Below are 13,857 nucleotides of genomic sequence, written 5' to 3'. Positions count from 1 at the left end.
TTTACTGCTGTGTAATGAGGGTCTCCATTCTTCCCTTCCCCAACACGTGTCTTAACTTTATCAATATTACCCTGAGTATTCCCAGAAAGCATTCACTATAACCCCAAGATCTCCCTAAGGGATAACAATCACTTCACAGTCAGGTATTTCACACATAAGATCAGGACTCTTTCCTTCCACAAACACGAACAAATGTATTGCACTACACTTACCTACACTGAATTTCATCTACGATTTTAATACCCCTTAAATCTCTCGTTGTTCTTCTACAGTGCTTCACACTTGAGTTATGTCTGTAATACATTAATTACTTTAGTATCATCAAGGAAACAGGATCGCCTCAGTGCTCATTCTCTCCTCCAAGCTGGTCAAAAAGCTGAGTATCAGTAGTACTGGCAGAGACCCTGGCAGACCACTCATGTTAACCTTCTGCCATATAGCAGCTGGCTAGGAAACCTTGAATTTTAGCTCCCGTCTTTCCCTCAGTTACCTACCCACGTAAGAACTTCCCTCTTCTTTCCTTCAAGAGTTCCTGGTAAGGGATAATTTCAAAAAGCAATCAGTAATACTCACATATTAACAACGTGTCACTGCCTCCCCCCCTTTAAAAAAAATAAATCACTGAAGTCCAGCGTCTCCGGATGACCTGACTCTCCTTTTGAAGCCCTATTAAATAATGTACTTCATTACATATTTGATTAGGCAGGATAGTGTATGTGCATCAATAAACCATTGGTTGTAAAGGGAAATCAATTACATGTACTGAGCACCTCACCAGAATTTTACTTAAGGAAGAAGAAGCACTGAAACAAATGCTTCTACTTCTTCCTGCATAGCTATCCTAAAAAAAAAAAAAATCCTCAGACTACTTCAGGAAAAAGTGTATTGACCAGCCTTTATCACAATTTCCAGAAAAAAATCCGGAAGAAAATATACCAGAATTTCCAGAAAACTATGGACACATGAAGGAAGGATTCTCCCCAGGGGAAATAAGCTTATTTACAGAAACTGTTACGTCCTGCATTTCTGTTCCTTTAGGATGTAGGATGCTGAACCAGAGCATAATGTTACTGCATGAAATGTCAAATACCAGCCTGATGTTGCCCACAAGTTTTCCCAGCTGGCCTACATTAATACTGAAAGATTAAATTGCACACATTTCTTTCACAGCTGATGTTTTGTGAAAAACCTAAGTTAGAGCAAAAGCAAGCTTTTATCCATCTACAAGTCTTGAGCCTTACACCAGCCCTTTGGCACGCTACTTCTCAAACTGATCTGGCCCCACCCCACAATACAGACCAGATCCCTTCACTTATGCACATTCAAGCCTGAAGAGTTCCAAATAAAAGCAGAAAGCCCAACCAATCTCTATCTGACCAGAACATTAAAAAACACCTCTACTCCACAGCGATTGCATATAGGAAACTACTTCAATCAGAGCAGAAAAACCACTCTGTATAGGTACCATTCAGCTATTGGAGATTACAGAGCAAGAGCGATACTTCAAAAAAAAAGTCATCACAATGGAGGAAGAATTATGTGATGGTACTTCCAAATGACAGCAGGACCCATTAATCATTTCCCAGCCTCTGGCCAACTGGAGTTCTCAAAGACTTATTTTCTAAAAGCCATTTTTCACCAAAAAAAAAGAGCATAGACAAACATAATTTACATAGGTCTAAAGTTTTGTAAAAGAACATCCAATTTTCCCCTGGATTTGGTGGAAAAAAGTTAATCAGGTGCAACTCGACCACAGTACCCACTCACAGGCAGGGGCCTGATAACGATAAATCCTGACTTCGTGGATGTCTGTATGAATCATCCTTCCTTACCATTACAGTCTCAGAGCTGAATGTAGATATACTTCTTGCCGTGAAGCGTCCAGCTGTTTGAAGACATAAATATCTATATTGTCTATCCTTTCAAGTGAACCCAGTCTTGGGCACAAGGGAATTCAAAATGGATTTTTAATTCTTATCAGGTACATGAAGTCAGTTAATTAGTGGGAAGGGGAGAAAAAAATTAAGAAAAATAAAATAAGAGTCCTACCAGATTAGGTGGGGGAAACCATTACAGAACTATGCTCTGCTTTCAAGGGAGAGGAAAAATGATGTGCTTCCTCTCACTTGTCTTAGCTTATGAGACCTGCAAAGCACCAGAGAGTTGTACGAATCTACACATTTCCAAGTTAATTCAATAGAAGCCTTTCTGAGATATAAAAAAGCTTTTTCCAATACTATATACTGTACCCTTACATGACATTAAGCCTAGCCATAGATAGGTAGGGAAAAGAAAGGAAGAGTGATGAAGCTCTCAAACCACAAAAACAAACAAACCAACCACAGAAGCAAAGAGAACTTAGTCCTACTTTATGCAAGGGGAAGAGGAAGTATGAGAATGTAGAAAAAAACATCTCCTAAACAGTTTGAAAATAGACAGCATTGTAAGAAAAGGTAAACTGAGCAAGAAAACACCTTTGAGCGCTAAGCTGCATCTTTAAGACACAATTAGGTCACCATGCTTACCTTCAACAAAACAGAAAAAGTCCAGGACAACTATTACAAATGATGCCAGGTGAAAAATGACAGTACGATAAACTGTTGCAATTTACCCCTCAAGCCAATAACAAATCAGTATTTCTATGCAGAATTACTGAAATCCTGAACGTTTGTTTATATTTCTTCCTCTAACTCTTGGATTATTTTAGAGCTGAGATGGCATCACTATTTCTCACTGAACTCATCCAAAATGTAAATTACATCATCACTTATTCACAGAATGAATTCTTCTGATTCATAGCTCTTATCAGTCCCTTGTAGTAATATTTTTTCCTTGTTCTAGGCAAAATTGGAAAAGGAAAATAAAATTAAAAGAAAGGAGAAGTAGCGTATAACCGAAAGGAGAGGCTTAGAATAATAGATTTAGGTTTAATTAGATACAAGCATGAATATGAATCCTTGAAGAGACAGATCAAAACAGAAATAATAATTGCATAAGCCTAAATGCAGTTGTAGATCATTTGGATTTTTTAAAAAAGTATTAATTTTTTAAACAGTTTAAGTTTCCAAAAACTTAGCCAAGTGTTTTACAAAGCCACCATGTGGGTATACAAAAGTGGCTCACATCTTCACGTGAGCAGGCTGACGGCCATTTCAGAGTCCTGCCTAGAGCCACGCTAATGGCATCACAGACTGGTCTCTCTCATGACATCTGTTGACAGCTGCCACCTTGGCCTCACACCTTCTTTAGATCCTTTATTCGCCAAACATTTCTTCGTTTCAATCACAGTACCACCTCTTTAAATGAAAGCACTTGTCACTGTCCTCCTGTGTGTATGCACCACCATGCTACTGGCTGGAGCCTTGAGGCTAAGGATCCTATTTCTGCTCCGATTGCTCCCAAAACACCTGGTTCCAGCTCAAGTGACAGCACTGCACCTAACCCATAATTAAGGATTATTGGTTCAGTAGATCTGTATCAGGAAATAGGAATGACCAAAGTTCTTCTCCCTAGATTATCTGTATTACCTTAGTTCTCGTTGCAGCTTACAACCCAAGGCAATCCATAGAAGGCTCGAAACCAAAACCGAAGTAAATCAAGAGCAGACTATGAATCGGTTAAATTACTGGGCACCATAATAAAGATAACCTGACAATCTAACCCTGCTTTATTTAAATGAGCAATAACGTAAATCAGATTGGATTAGGTAAGCATCAATACACCATATTTCACATTCTGTGTCAGCGTATACAGCCTGAAGATGTGCTACCTGGAAGTAAACTATGGGAGGCCAAGCACATCGTGATGGTGGCTTCTTAAGTTCACAAAGACTGATAGCACTGGGTGGTCCGTAAGATCCCATAAGAGCTCCACTCCTACCGCTGTACATTTTCTTCTTGCTACGATAGCTTCAAACATTTGCTAGCTCATCTTTACTACTGTTTTCCAGCTTCTGAAAGCATTCACTGCTCAAAGACCCACGGATTTCACAGATATTCTTGCTTTACATCAACATTTGAAGACCCCAACATGTTAGCTACCATACAAACATCATTTCTGCATCTAAAACTTACACAAACAAAACTCGTAAGATCACAGGGCACTGTCCTGTGAAAACACTACAAATCAAGTATGCGGCAACTGTGAACTGCAGCATCAGATTAGAATTCACATTGACGATACTAACAGGAGGTCTTCTGCAAAATGTTTGCGAGGATTTTCCTTGAAGTATTATCAGTACACTATTGTGCCTCCAGGAAAAAAAAATCAAGCAACACGCCTAGCTCATGGCCTAGACTGCTACTTACTGCCTTTTACTGTTTTCTTCCTTCATTAATCACTTGCAAATGTAGTTTATACGCTGAGGGCAGGGGTGGAAAAGAGACCAATTCCCACAGGAGCCAACTCCTACTTCAGCTGCCTTCCGATGTTAAACTTCCCCCGAAGTCCCAGAGTTTCAGATTTCCCATTGACCAGAGGCACGTGGAGCCCAGTGCAGGAGAACAGCACGCAGAAGATGTCACGCTTGTTTGCTGGCATGCTCCTGGTGTGTTGAAACAGGAAGTGCATTATTCAGCAACATACTAATGCTTGGTATGGCCATTTAATGCACGCTACGTGAGTCAGAGCACCCAGCCTGAAGACTGATTCCGTGCGAGATACGAGCGTTCATGCTGAGTTAGTACAGAGGTGACTTACTGCTACAGCCAGCTTCAGCCTCCCACCTGAGAAGTGTTCACTTTTTTATGCACCACTATATTGAAAGGGCACTGGGTGTTGGAGTTGTATTACTTCTGTCCTCTTGTTCCACCTATATCACTCACTGAACAACTTCTGCTGTTGTATGTTCAAAGCTTCGATATTACGAGCCGTTGAATACTTCTGTCAAAGTACAAAGCCACGTTTAAAAACAACAAATTCCAGTCAAGCTTATGAAGGCAGGAAAAAACGTAGCGCGATTATGCAAAAATGAATCTTGCACCTTCTCTGCTCCAGCAGGAAAAGAGGCTGACCTGACAGCTTGCCAATCTTCACTACTGACCTAGATGATGGTTCAGAACACACCTTCAAAATACCAAACTTGAAGAAGTTAATAGGTTAGATGGTCATGCTGCCATTCAGAGGGACCTCAACAGGCTGGAGAAGTGAGCAAACAAGAACATCGTGAGTTTGAGGGAAATGCCAAATCCTGCACTTTGGGAAGGAGCAACCACACGTTGGTTAAACACGTTGGAAAGCAGCTTGGCAGAACAGAACCTGGGGATCCTGGTGGACAAGCTGACCACGAGACAGCAGCACACCCCTGCAGCAAGAGCAGCCAGGTTGTGTTAGGAAGACCGTGGCCAGCAGGCCGTTGAGGAAGGTAAGCCTTCCCCTCTGCTCAGCACAAGTGCAACTCCTCCCGAGTGCTGTGCCCGGTTCTGGGCCTCCAGTACGGACATGGACACGCTGCAGGGAGTGCAGCAACAGGCCACCGAGATCGCTCTGAAGTTGGAGATTCTGGCATACAAAGAGAGGATGAGAACTGGGATTGTTTAGCCTTGAGAAGAAAAGGCTCAGAGGGGAATCTTATCTGTATGTATAAATACCTGATGGGGAAAGAAGGCAGAGCCTCACTACTCTCAGTAGTGGCCAGTGAAGGGACAACAGGTAAAGGGCACAAACTGAAAGACAGAAAAATTCCACGTGAACAAAGGTTTTTGTTCCAACGTTTGACCCTGTTATGGATTAAAAACAGGTTTGCCCAGAGAAGCTGCAGCCTGCACCTTGGAGATCTTCAAGGCCACACCAGACACGCTCCCAAGCGACCCGTTCCAGCTGAGGCTGCCACATGCAGAGGATGCTGGAGTCACCTCTCCAAAGACCCTTTCCAACCACAGTTACTCTGCGAGTCTGTGAACTCAGGACAGAAACAGCGTGTGCTTCGTAATCCTGTTCTGCTATCTGTCCCCCTAGTTTGCGATCAGGTAAACACAGTATTTCCATGAGAAATTCACATCTTATTAAGTCTGCTGCCAGAATTCCCCTGCCACAGCTGCCAACAAAAGAACCCAATCAGCTGCGCTGAGATGAAGCTCAAGTATTCTGCGCTTCTACAGCTCTCATTTTGATCTGTCTTTTTCTTGAAGCAGTTACAGCACAGCTAACCCTAACCTGCTGCCAACGAACTGCCCAGATAAAAAAAAAAATTGACACGCGATCATCCCTTTCTTTCAGGTCTTCCATCGTGCAGTTTTGGGGTCTTATTGCACTCCATTTGCTGGTTCGGTTTAACAATTATTCACACTTCTAAGGATACGGACGCATTATCTGGTTTCCTGTCATCACTTGTTTATTAGCGTTTCAGCAGAGAACTACGGTAACAGTGTTCGCATTCATTCCTTTTCTAAATTGCCAGCTTTCACGTTACATCCTCTCAGAGGAGGCCAGCACAGTTCTCTAGGAGCAGGCTCCCCCTCCCACCCCCCTCCCAATGCCACAGCACTTTGAAGGAAGAATAGCTGGCAACCTGCTTGTCCTTGACAAGGGAGGAGGGATGTGGGGGAAATATTCAAACATTATTTTGTACGCTTAAATAGCTTGCCTAGATTCATCTGAAGAAGTCCATTTACTTCTCCTGAGCCGAACCGCTGAAGAACAGCTGAAGCATTTCCACTTCTGCTGCAACCACAATCTAGCTATGGCAAAGGGATTTCCCTATGCAGTTTTAAGCACTCTTTCACATGAAAGGCACTCTGGAGAACGTACTGTAAATGCAGAGCTATTACACAACCATCATCTAGCGATGCTGGCATGAGGAAGCTAGAGGGAGGAAACAGGAAAGATATAAATACAAGTCTACAATCTTTCATATTTCACTTACATCAGGGAAAATCACCAGCGTTCAAAGCTCTAAGAAAAATATCTGAGCCACTGTGTTGGTGACCGTAATTAAAAAAAAAAAAAAGATACGTATTCATTTCACATAACTGGAAATAAAAATTCACAGAGGCTCGGTCCTACAGAAACTTTTAGGCACCTACCTCCTACTGAACAAAATGGAATTTGGGATCAACGTACTTCAGTAGACTTTAGCCTTTAACGCTCATTTCTCCCTGCTGCTTTTTCACCTCCACCACTAAAATGCTCTGATACATGACTCAGAGCTAACAACACTTAAGAGGACATATTCAAAGGATTTCAGCAGACACTGTTCTCGCAGGTTTTTTTAAAAACAATGAAAAATGCTACTAAAGATTACAGAAACAACCCAGAAGTTGAATGGGTGCTGGGAAGAATCAACAAACATCAGCTTTCCTAGGAAATAAAGGAGTTTCAGTGCAAGGGTGTCTCACCCTTCTACTATTTAGCCTCCCAACATTACGAACAACATTCCATTCTCTGATGTATATTTTTGTTAAGATTTTTTTTGGGGGGAAAGCATGCTTGGGGAAACGTAAGAATTAGTCCAAAATATTAGCCAGCTTTTAAATGGCTGGCACCTTGACAACTCATCTTAAGTCATAACCAAGAAAACAAGAACTCGCTGATCCTCACTGCCAGTAATTTTTCAGGAATGTAACAAGAAAAGCTGTGATAACAACTGGAATACATCTGAAACGCGGCCATAAAACGATCGTCTTAACTTTAAAGGCCTTCACATTGTTCTGGCCGTGGAAGGTGCTAGAGTGGTCTCTAAACGTAATTTAAATTTTAAGTCTGGCAGCATCAGCTTTAAGGAACGTCGCGATGACAGAAAGAAGCCTTCATATGTGAAAATGGGAATCGAGATTTTGTCGTTGTCCTGCTCCTTGGAACTAAGTAGAAAGCCAGGAGGGTGGAGAATGAGGACATGCACAGGAAGAACATGGCTAAAAAGCCTGCAAAACAAACACTGCAGAAAGCACACAGCACTTACTGTGTGAAAGTGCAGCATGAGCTCAGCATAACAAAGTTTAGTCTGCAAAGCACCTTCTATGCATGGGGAAAAAAAAAAATACAACACGTTGATACGCCAACCTGGGAGATGCTTAAATAAGCATTTTGCAGTACAGAGCCTTCTCCTAGCTCCCTCCCACAGTCGTAGCTATTAATTTGGTGGACCTCCAGACAGCAGACTTCAAACAAAGGTTTCCATTGATTCCTACGAGCATCTTCCTTCCAGTTCAACAGTTCTCGGAGGCGATGACCTTAGCGCTCGGCACCGAGTCCTTCACTCGCCTCACAATACCTAGGGAGAGCCGGGGAGCAGCCAGGGGGACCTACCGGCCCTCGGATGTTGCTCAGCACCTCGAGGAAGCCTCTGAGCTCTCGGATCCTCGCTCCCCGGGCTCAGCCGCCTCTCCAGGCCTGCAGCACGTCCGTCCCTTTTTGTCTTTCAGCTCATCCCCACCTTCGGGGAGCCGAGGAGCCAAGGATCCATCTTCCCCCCCCCCCAACCCCACAGCAGCACGCCCCCTCCCGCCGCCCTCCCTCCCCCCCCCCCCCCATCCCCAGCAGCCTCCCCAGCCCAACCGCACCCCCTTAGACCCCCCCCCCCCAAAAAAAAAACACCCCACAGCGCACAAATTTCCCCCCCACAGACCCCAACCGGCTCCCGAGGGGCTCCCGGCGCCCATTTTGTCCCCGCCGTCACTCGGGGGGACGGGGACGGGACACGGGGAGGGGGGCACGGAGGAGGATGGGGACAAGGCGGGGGACACCGAGGGACCTCCCCCGTCCCCTGGGAGCTCTCGGGGAGGGCTGAATATTCCGGGCACGTCCCTCAGCCCCGCCGCAGGGGGAGGGGACGGGGAAAAGCGGCGGTGGCAGCGAGCTGGAGGCCGAAGAAGGAGGCTGGAACCGAGGCTGGAGCCTCCCTGCCTCCCCCCCGGGGGCTCTGTGAGGAGATGTGGGGGGGGGAAGGCACCGCCGTTCGCCTGGAGCCTTCCTCTGCCTCCTCATCACCGCTCAGCCGGGCAGCTTCACCCCCCCGTGTTAACTAAGGGAAGCAGGAGGAAGAAAGGGGGGGGGGGGGAGGCCGGCCACCCACCTTGAGAGTGGGGTACTCCTGCACCTTCAAAGTCATTGAGAGCTGAGCAGCTGATTCCTGCACCGCCATCTTGGAGCAGGCACCAGCCGCCCCCCTCCTCCTCCTCCTCCCTCCCGCCTCCCCCCAGCGCGCGGGGCATGCCGGGTAACAGCGGCCGCCCGCCCCCCCTCCCGCGCGGGAGGGACGAACCAACGCCGCTCCCCCCCCCTCCTCCTCCTCCTCTTGCTGTACCTCCCCCCCACCGCCGCGGTGAGGTGGTACGCTCCGCTGGGAGGGGAGGGAGAGAGGAGGCGGGGTGGGGAGAGCCAATGGGGGCGGGTCTTTCGGACGCGCGTTGGCGCCGCCTTCCGGGATGAGAAAGCGCGGCTGGTTGGGTGGTGCCGTGGAAGAGGGCGGGGCTGCGCGGAAACGCGGACAAATCAAATGTCTGAGATGAGGGTTACGGCACTAGGATAGGCGGGATTTTGGGGGGTGACGGACAGCGAGCTGCCCAATCGCAATAAGCGATGCGCACTCCCCACCCAATCAGAATAAGCCGTGGAGCGGAGAGGGCGGGGCCTAAAAGTAAATTTTCCTGGTGACTTGAAACGGCCGTTTGAACACCCCCATGAGGTGTCCGGGAAGGGGAGGGGCGGGGCGAAGCGGGGCGGAGCCCTTGACGGACGGTCCACCTGACCAATGAAGTGGCGTCGTCCCTCCGACGGGCAGGCGTCTGAGCGAATGGGGCGGCGCGGTTGAGGGGAGAGGGCGGGGCGGCGGGCGGTGGCGTGTATATGGGAGGGGATGGAGGGAGGGGGCCGCCCCTGAGTCCCGCGGGGAGGAGGGAGCGGGTGAGAGGCGGTGAGGCGGCGGGAGGAGGAGGTTTAAATAGCGTGAGTCCCCTTCCCCTCGGCTCCTTCTCCCCGGAGGGCTTCTCCCCTTCCCCGAGCTGCCCCAGACCCCACACACCCCCCCCAAGCGTGCTGGCAGGCAAAAAGGGGCCCGATCCTGCGGGGCGTCCGGGGAGTAAAGCACCCCTGGAGTGCCGGGGGTTGGTGTAAAGGGGGAGTAAAGCACCCCTGGAGTGCCGGGGGTTGGTGTAAAGGGGGAGTAAAGCACCCCTGGAGTGCCCGTGGTTGGTGTAAAGGGGGAGTAAAGCACCCCTGGAGTGCCGGGGGTTGGTGTAAAGGGGGAGTAAAGCACCCCTGGAGTGCCCGTGGTTGGTGTAAAGGGGGAGTAAAGCACCCCTGGAGTGCCCGTGGTTGGTGTAAAGGGGGAGTAAAGCACCCCTGGAGTGCTCGTGGTTGGTGTAAAGGGGGAGTAAAGCACCCCTGGAGTGCCGGGGGTTGGTGTAAAGGGGGAGTAAAGCACCCCTGGAGTGCCCGTGGTTGGTGTAAAGGGGGAGTAAAGCACCCCTGGAGTGCTGGGGGTTGGTGTAAAGGCTGCTCGCGTGGTGTTGTAGGGGAAAAGCGTCGCGGTGTGCCCTCCTCGGCGTCCCACGGGGGGCTGCTCATACGAGGAAAAACAATAATAAAAAAAAAAAGTGTGAAGTTGCTGGTGGCAAACTGCATGGGAAGCACCAGGCACTCTCTTGGTTCTTGAATGCGGTGGTGAAATTTGGGGTTCTTGAAGCAGGCTCTTTGCTGCGCCCGGCGGAGATGTTTCAAGTCGTGTGCTTTTGGGGTTTGGGGCCCTAAAGAGCCCCAAAGCTGCATGCAGGTGCAGTCACCGTGGTTCTGCCGTCTTTCCTGAGTTTCTGGTGATGCAATTTCCAGGCTGCGGGAAGCTAGAAAAATGAGCACAAGTGTATCTAGGAAGATAAAGCACGTTTAACTTTTATGGTTTGAAAAAGTAAGTTTTTTAGCAAAGGTGCGGCTCTTTTTGGGTATTTGGTAACATTGCCTGTTACCATAGGCCTGATAGCACTGCACGCATCTATCCCCCACAAAGGGCTGGTGGTAAATAAAAGAAAATGTATGCGGTCATAGAGCTGGGTGTTAGATCTCTTCAGTTTTTGCCTGCAAACTATTTGTGTTTACTCTCAGCTGGCCTTCAGGCTCACACTGCCCATAATCAGCAAGCTTATGCCTAAACATAATTTGCCAAGCCCGCACCAGGTGCGAAGTCTTGGTTGAAAAGGTGTACTAGTAAAAACGTTTGCTTTAGTTACACCTGGGATTAACATTCATGTCTAGGCACGATCTGGGGGCCGGATTCTGCAGGAGGATTTGTGTAAGGAGGATTTTGCCTCCACGAAGGCTCTGTGCAGGGAATGGTTCACCTGGGCTCATCGAGGGCAGGACGGGAAAGCTCCGTTGTTATTGTATTTACAGACTTAATTATGGAGCACTGTGCATTCTTCCTGTTGTTCCTGTCTGCTTTACATATTCTGTAGGCTAATATTTACAGGGGAATCTGCTGTCTAGTATTCCTTGTCATTGATGTTACTGAACAGCTTGAACTAGCATTGAACTCTTTTAGGGCTGTGTATGGCACGTGCAGGGACTGAAGGAGTGTGACTTGAGTGTGACTTCAGTGTAGTTCCCTGAGTTCTATATATGTTTGTCCAAAAACCTTATTTATACAGGTTTTTGAGAGTTAAAATGTCAGTGGTCCTTTTTGATAATACAGTAGCTACTGTGGCGTAACACAGGTATTCTGTGGATGTAGGTTATGTGCTCGGACTGTACCTGTCTTTACACCAGAAAATTATTGGTGATGGTTTGTCAGACGTTAGTAGCCAAAGGTAAAGGGCTTGCTTAATGGAACAGATGGCCAAGCAACCATCATGTCAGAGAAAACAGCATGTATGCAATGTATTCTTAGTTTAACACAAGAGGGAGCATGTCTAATCTTTAACCTTTAAATATTGCAACTTCAGAGAGGAAGCTTTAATTGTTGAGTGTCAGCTAATTTATGTTCTAGGCTCCGTGTGCAAATATTGATACAACCTATTCATATTTCTGGCATGTTTTCAACTTCAGGTTGTAGCTGCCGATTTGTAATAGAAATGCTGGCCTGGTAAACGTGGAGATGAAAACTACGCTGATGATCTTTTGAACTTGTTAAAATCTGTAGATTCCTGCTGAATTTAACAAAATATTTATGGTTATTGTTATTTAAGGGTATGATTATTCATATACGGAGGTTGTACTTTGTTCTTTCGTGTTAGGTTAAGCAGAAGACATTTATTTATTAACCTACCTTAAAAAGTTACAAAGCCCAGGTTTAATTTAATTAAATTTAGTTTAATTACCAATGCAACTTCACTTTTACAGTTCTTGTAAATTCTACTGGTCCACTCTTAAATAGGAAAGAGAAATTTGGATTTACTGAAGGCTCATGTAAGATAACATTATTTTTCCATTGTCCCCTAGTGGAGTAAACAGAATCAAAATCCACTTCCATTTTGTATTTATCGGCATTGTCCAGGTGAATCATGACTTATTAATGTTTGTCCTCGTTTAGTATTTTATTAATGTGTATTAGTGATTAGTTACAATTAAGCAGCATGTACATATTCCTCCAAACCTTCAGGAGAGCCTTACTTGTGTGAAGGTATCTTCAGTGTTTCCAGTTGTTTTTTTCCCACTTTGTTCCAGGTTAATGGTGAGAGATAGATGTCTACTGTTAAGCATTTTTTGCAAATTGTGTGGTTTTCAAAACTTTAATTACTCTGTATGGTATTTGATAGAGCAGAGTGGAAACCTGAGTGCTGTGAATACTCCTGTGGATCGAGGTTTATTACGCTTGCCTGTCTTTCCTTGTGGATGTCATAGCCTCTATAGCAGGGTGGCAGAAAGGAATGCGTGCCTCCATCACTTCTCATTGTAGCACATGAGTAGGAAGTTGTGTTGGGCTGGGCAGGAGCATGTGTTTGCTTGCCCCATGGGCAAGGAAGAGCTATCTTCCCCTGGGTGGATGGGTGGTGATGGGACTATCCATGTTATAATGTAGAAATAGATGCCTTCGCTGTATTCTTCTGGTGAGTTATGATACATATTGAAGACCTTGCTTTTCATGTCTGTTATTTTTTTTTCTTTTGAAGGTGGAAGACTTTGTTTTTTTGCGCATATACATATGCATATATGCCTATACTAATCTCAGATACCTTAGATATTTGGGAAGTGTTACAATTTTTAGAAGATGTATGAGGATTTGAGAAATGTTTGCCTCGAGTGTTTTGAGACAAACCCTACTGGGAAAATTGTTGCTTTACTGAGTTATTCACAGCAACAAAATGTTTTAAAGGGATTGCTCCATGTAAATAGATATCGCTTGATTTTATATAATAGATGCGAAACAGAACTGCAGAGTCAGAAATTCATAGAGAGCAGAGAAACTCCTTTCGATGAACAAGTGTTGATGCGCTGGGTTTCATCAGGATCAAGTGAGCTGCCTGTTGCCTTAGGTATTTCTCAGTCACAAGGGACAAAACTTGGGCTTTGCTTTCTTGCCCAGCAGACTTAGCCTGTTGAACACTTTTTACATTAAACGCACATCTTTACTTTAAAAGAAATTAATGATATGGCTGTAGAGTTCTTGTTTTGGTATTGTACCTGTTGAGCTTATAACTGAGAAATGTGTATTGGTTGTGTAAACAGGCAGGAGAAAGCGGTTTTATTTCTGTACCTGACAGGAGATTTTACGCCCCTTTGGTGTAAAACCTCAGCAGACCCCCAAAAAACCCATGGCCAGCAGACCCCCAAAAATCCCATGGCCAGCAGACCCCACTCCAGCTGTACCAGTGGGTGATGACTGGGAGAGGTGGTGCTGCTGTGGCACTGCTTGAACACCAACATCAAGCCCTAACTGAGGGCAACTGCGTGTAGTTTTCTTGAGTCAGAACGATTATAAGGACACTTCTG

At 46.0% G+C, this 13,857-nt stretch overlaps 2 protein-coding genes across 5 annotated transcripts in view; one reads left to right on the top strand and one right to left on the bottom strand.

Annotated features, from left to right (window-relative positions):
• The window catches only part of MAEA (macrophage erythroblast attacher, E3 ubiquitin ligase), a 50,436-nt gene extending 41,275 nt beyond the window's left edge, over nt 1-9,161 (bottom strand). For both annotated transcript variants that reach the window (XM_048081478.2, XM_048081488.2), the window contains exon 1: nt 9,011-9,161. In XM_048081478.2, the coding sequence (XP_047937435.1) occupies nt 9,011-9,079 (69 nt within the window). In that variant the 5' untranslated portion in view covers nt 9,080-9,161. The remainder of the gene's footprint in view (nt 1-9,010) is intronic.
• A 648-nt stretch (nt 9,162-9,809) lies between these two features.
• CTBP1 (C-terminal binding protein 1) overlaps nt 9,810-13,857 on the top strand; it is a 233,574-nt gene continuing 229,526 nt past the window's right edge. For 2 of the 3 annotated variants that reach the window (XM_066995581.1, XM_066995580.1), the window contains exon 1: nt 9,810-9,882. The gene's annotated coding sequence lies outside the window, so the exon portion shown is untranslated. The remainder of the gene's footprint in view (nt 9,883-13,857) is intronic. The other variant, XM_066995579.1, reaches the window with a different exon arrangement.

Source organism: Anser cygnoides, chromosome 4 (assembly GCF_040182565.1).
Source record: "Anser cygnoides isolate HZ-2024a breed goose chromosome 4, Taihu_goose_T2T_genome, whole genome shotgun sequence".
Taxonomy (NCBI): Eukaryota; Metazoa; Chordata; class Aves; order Anseriformes; family Anatidae; genus Anser; species Anser cygnoides.
This window is presented reverse-complemented; position numbering and strand designations above follow the sequence as displayed.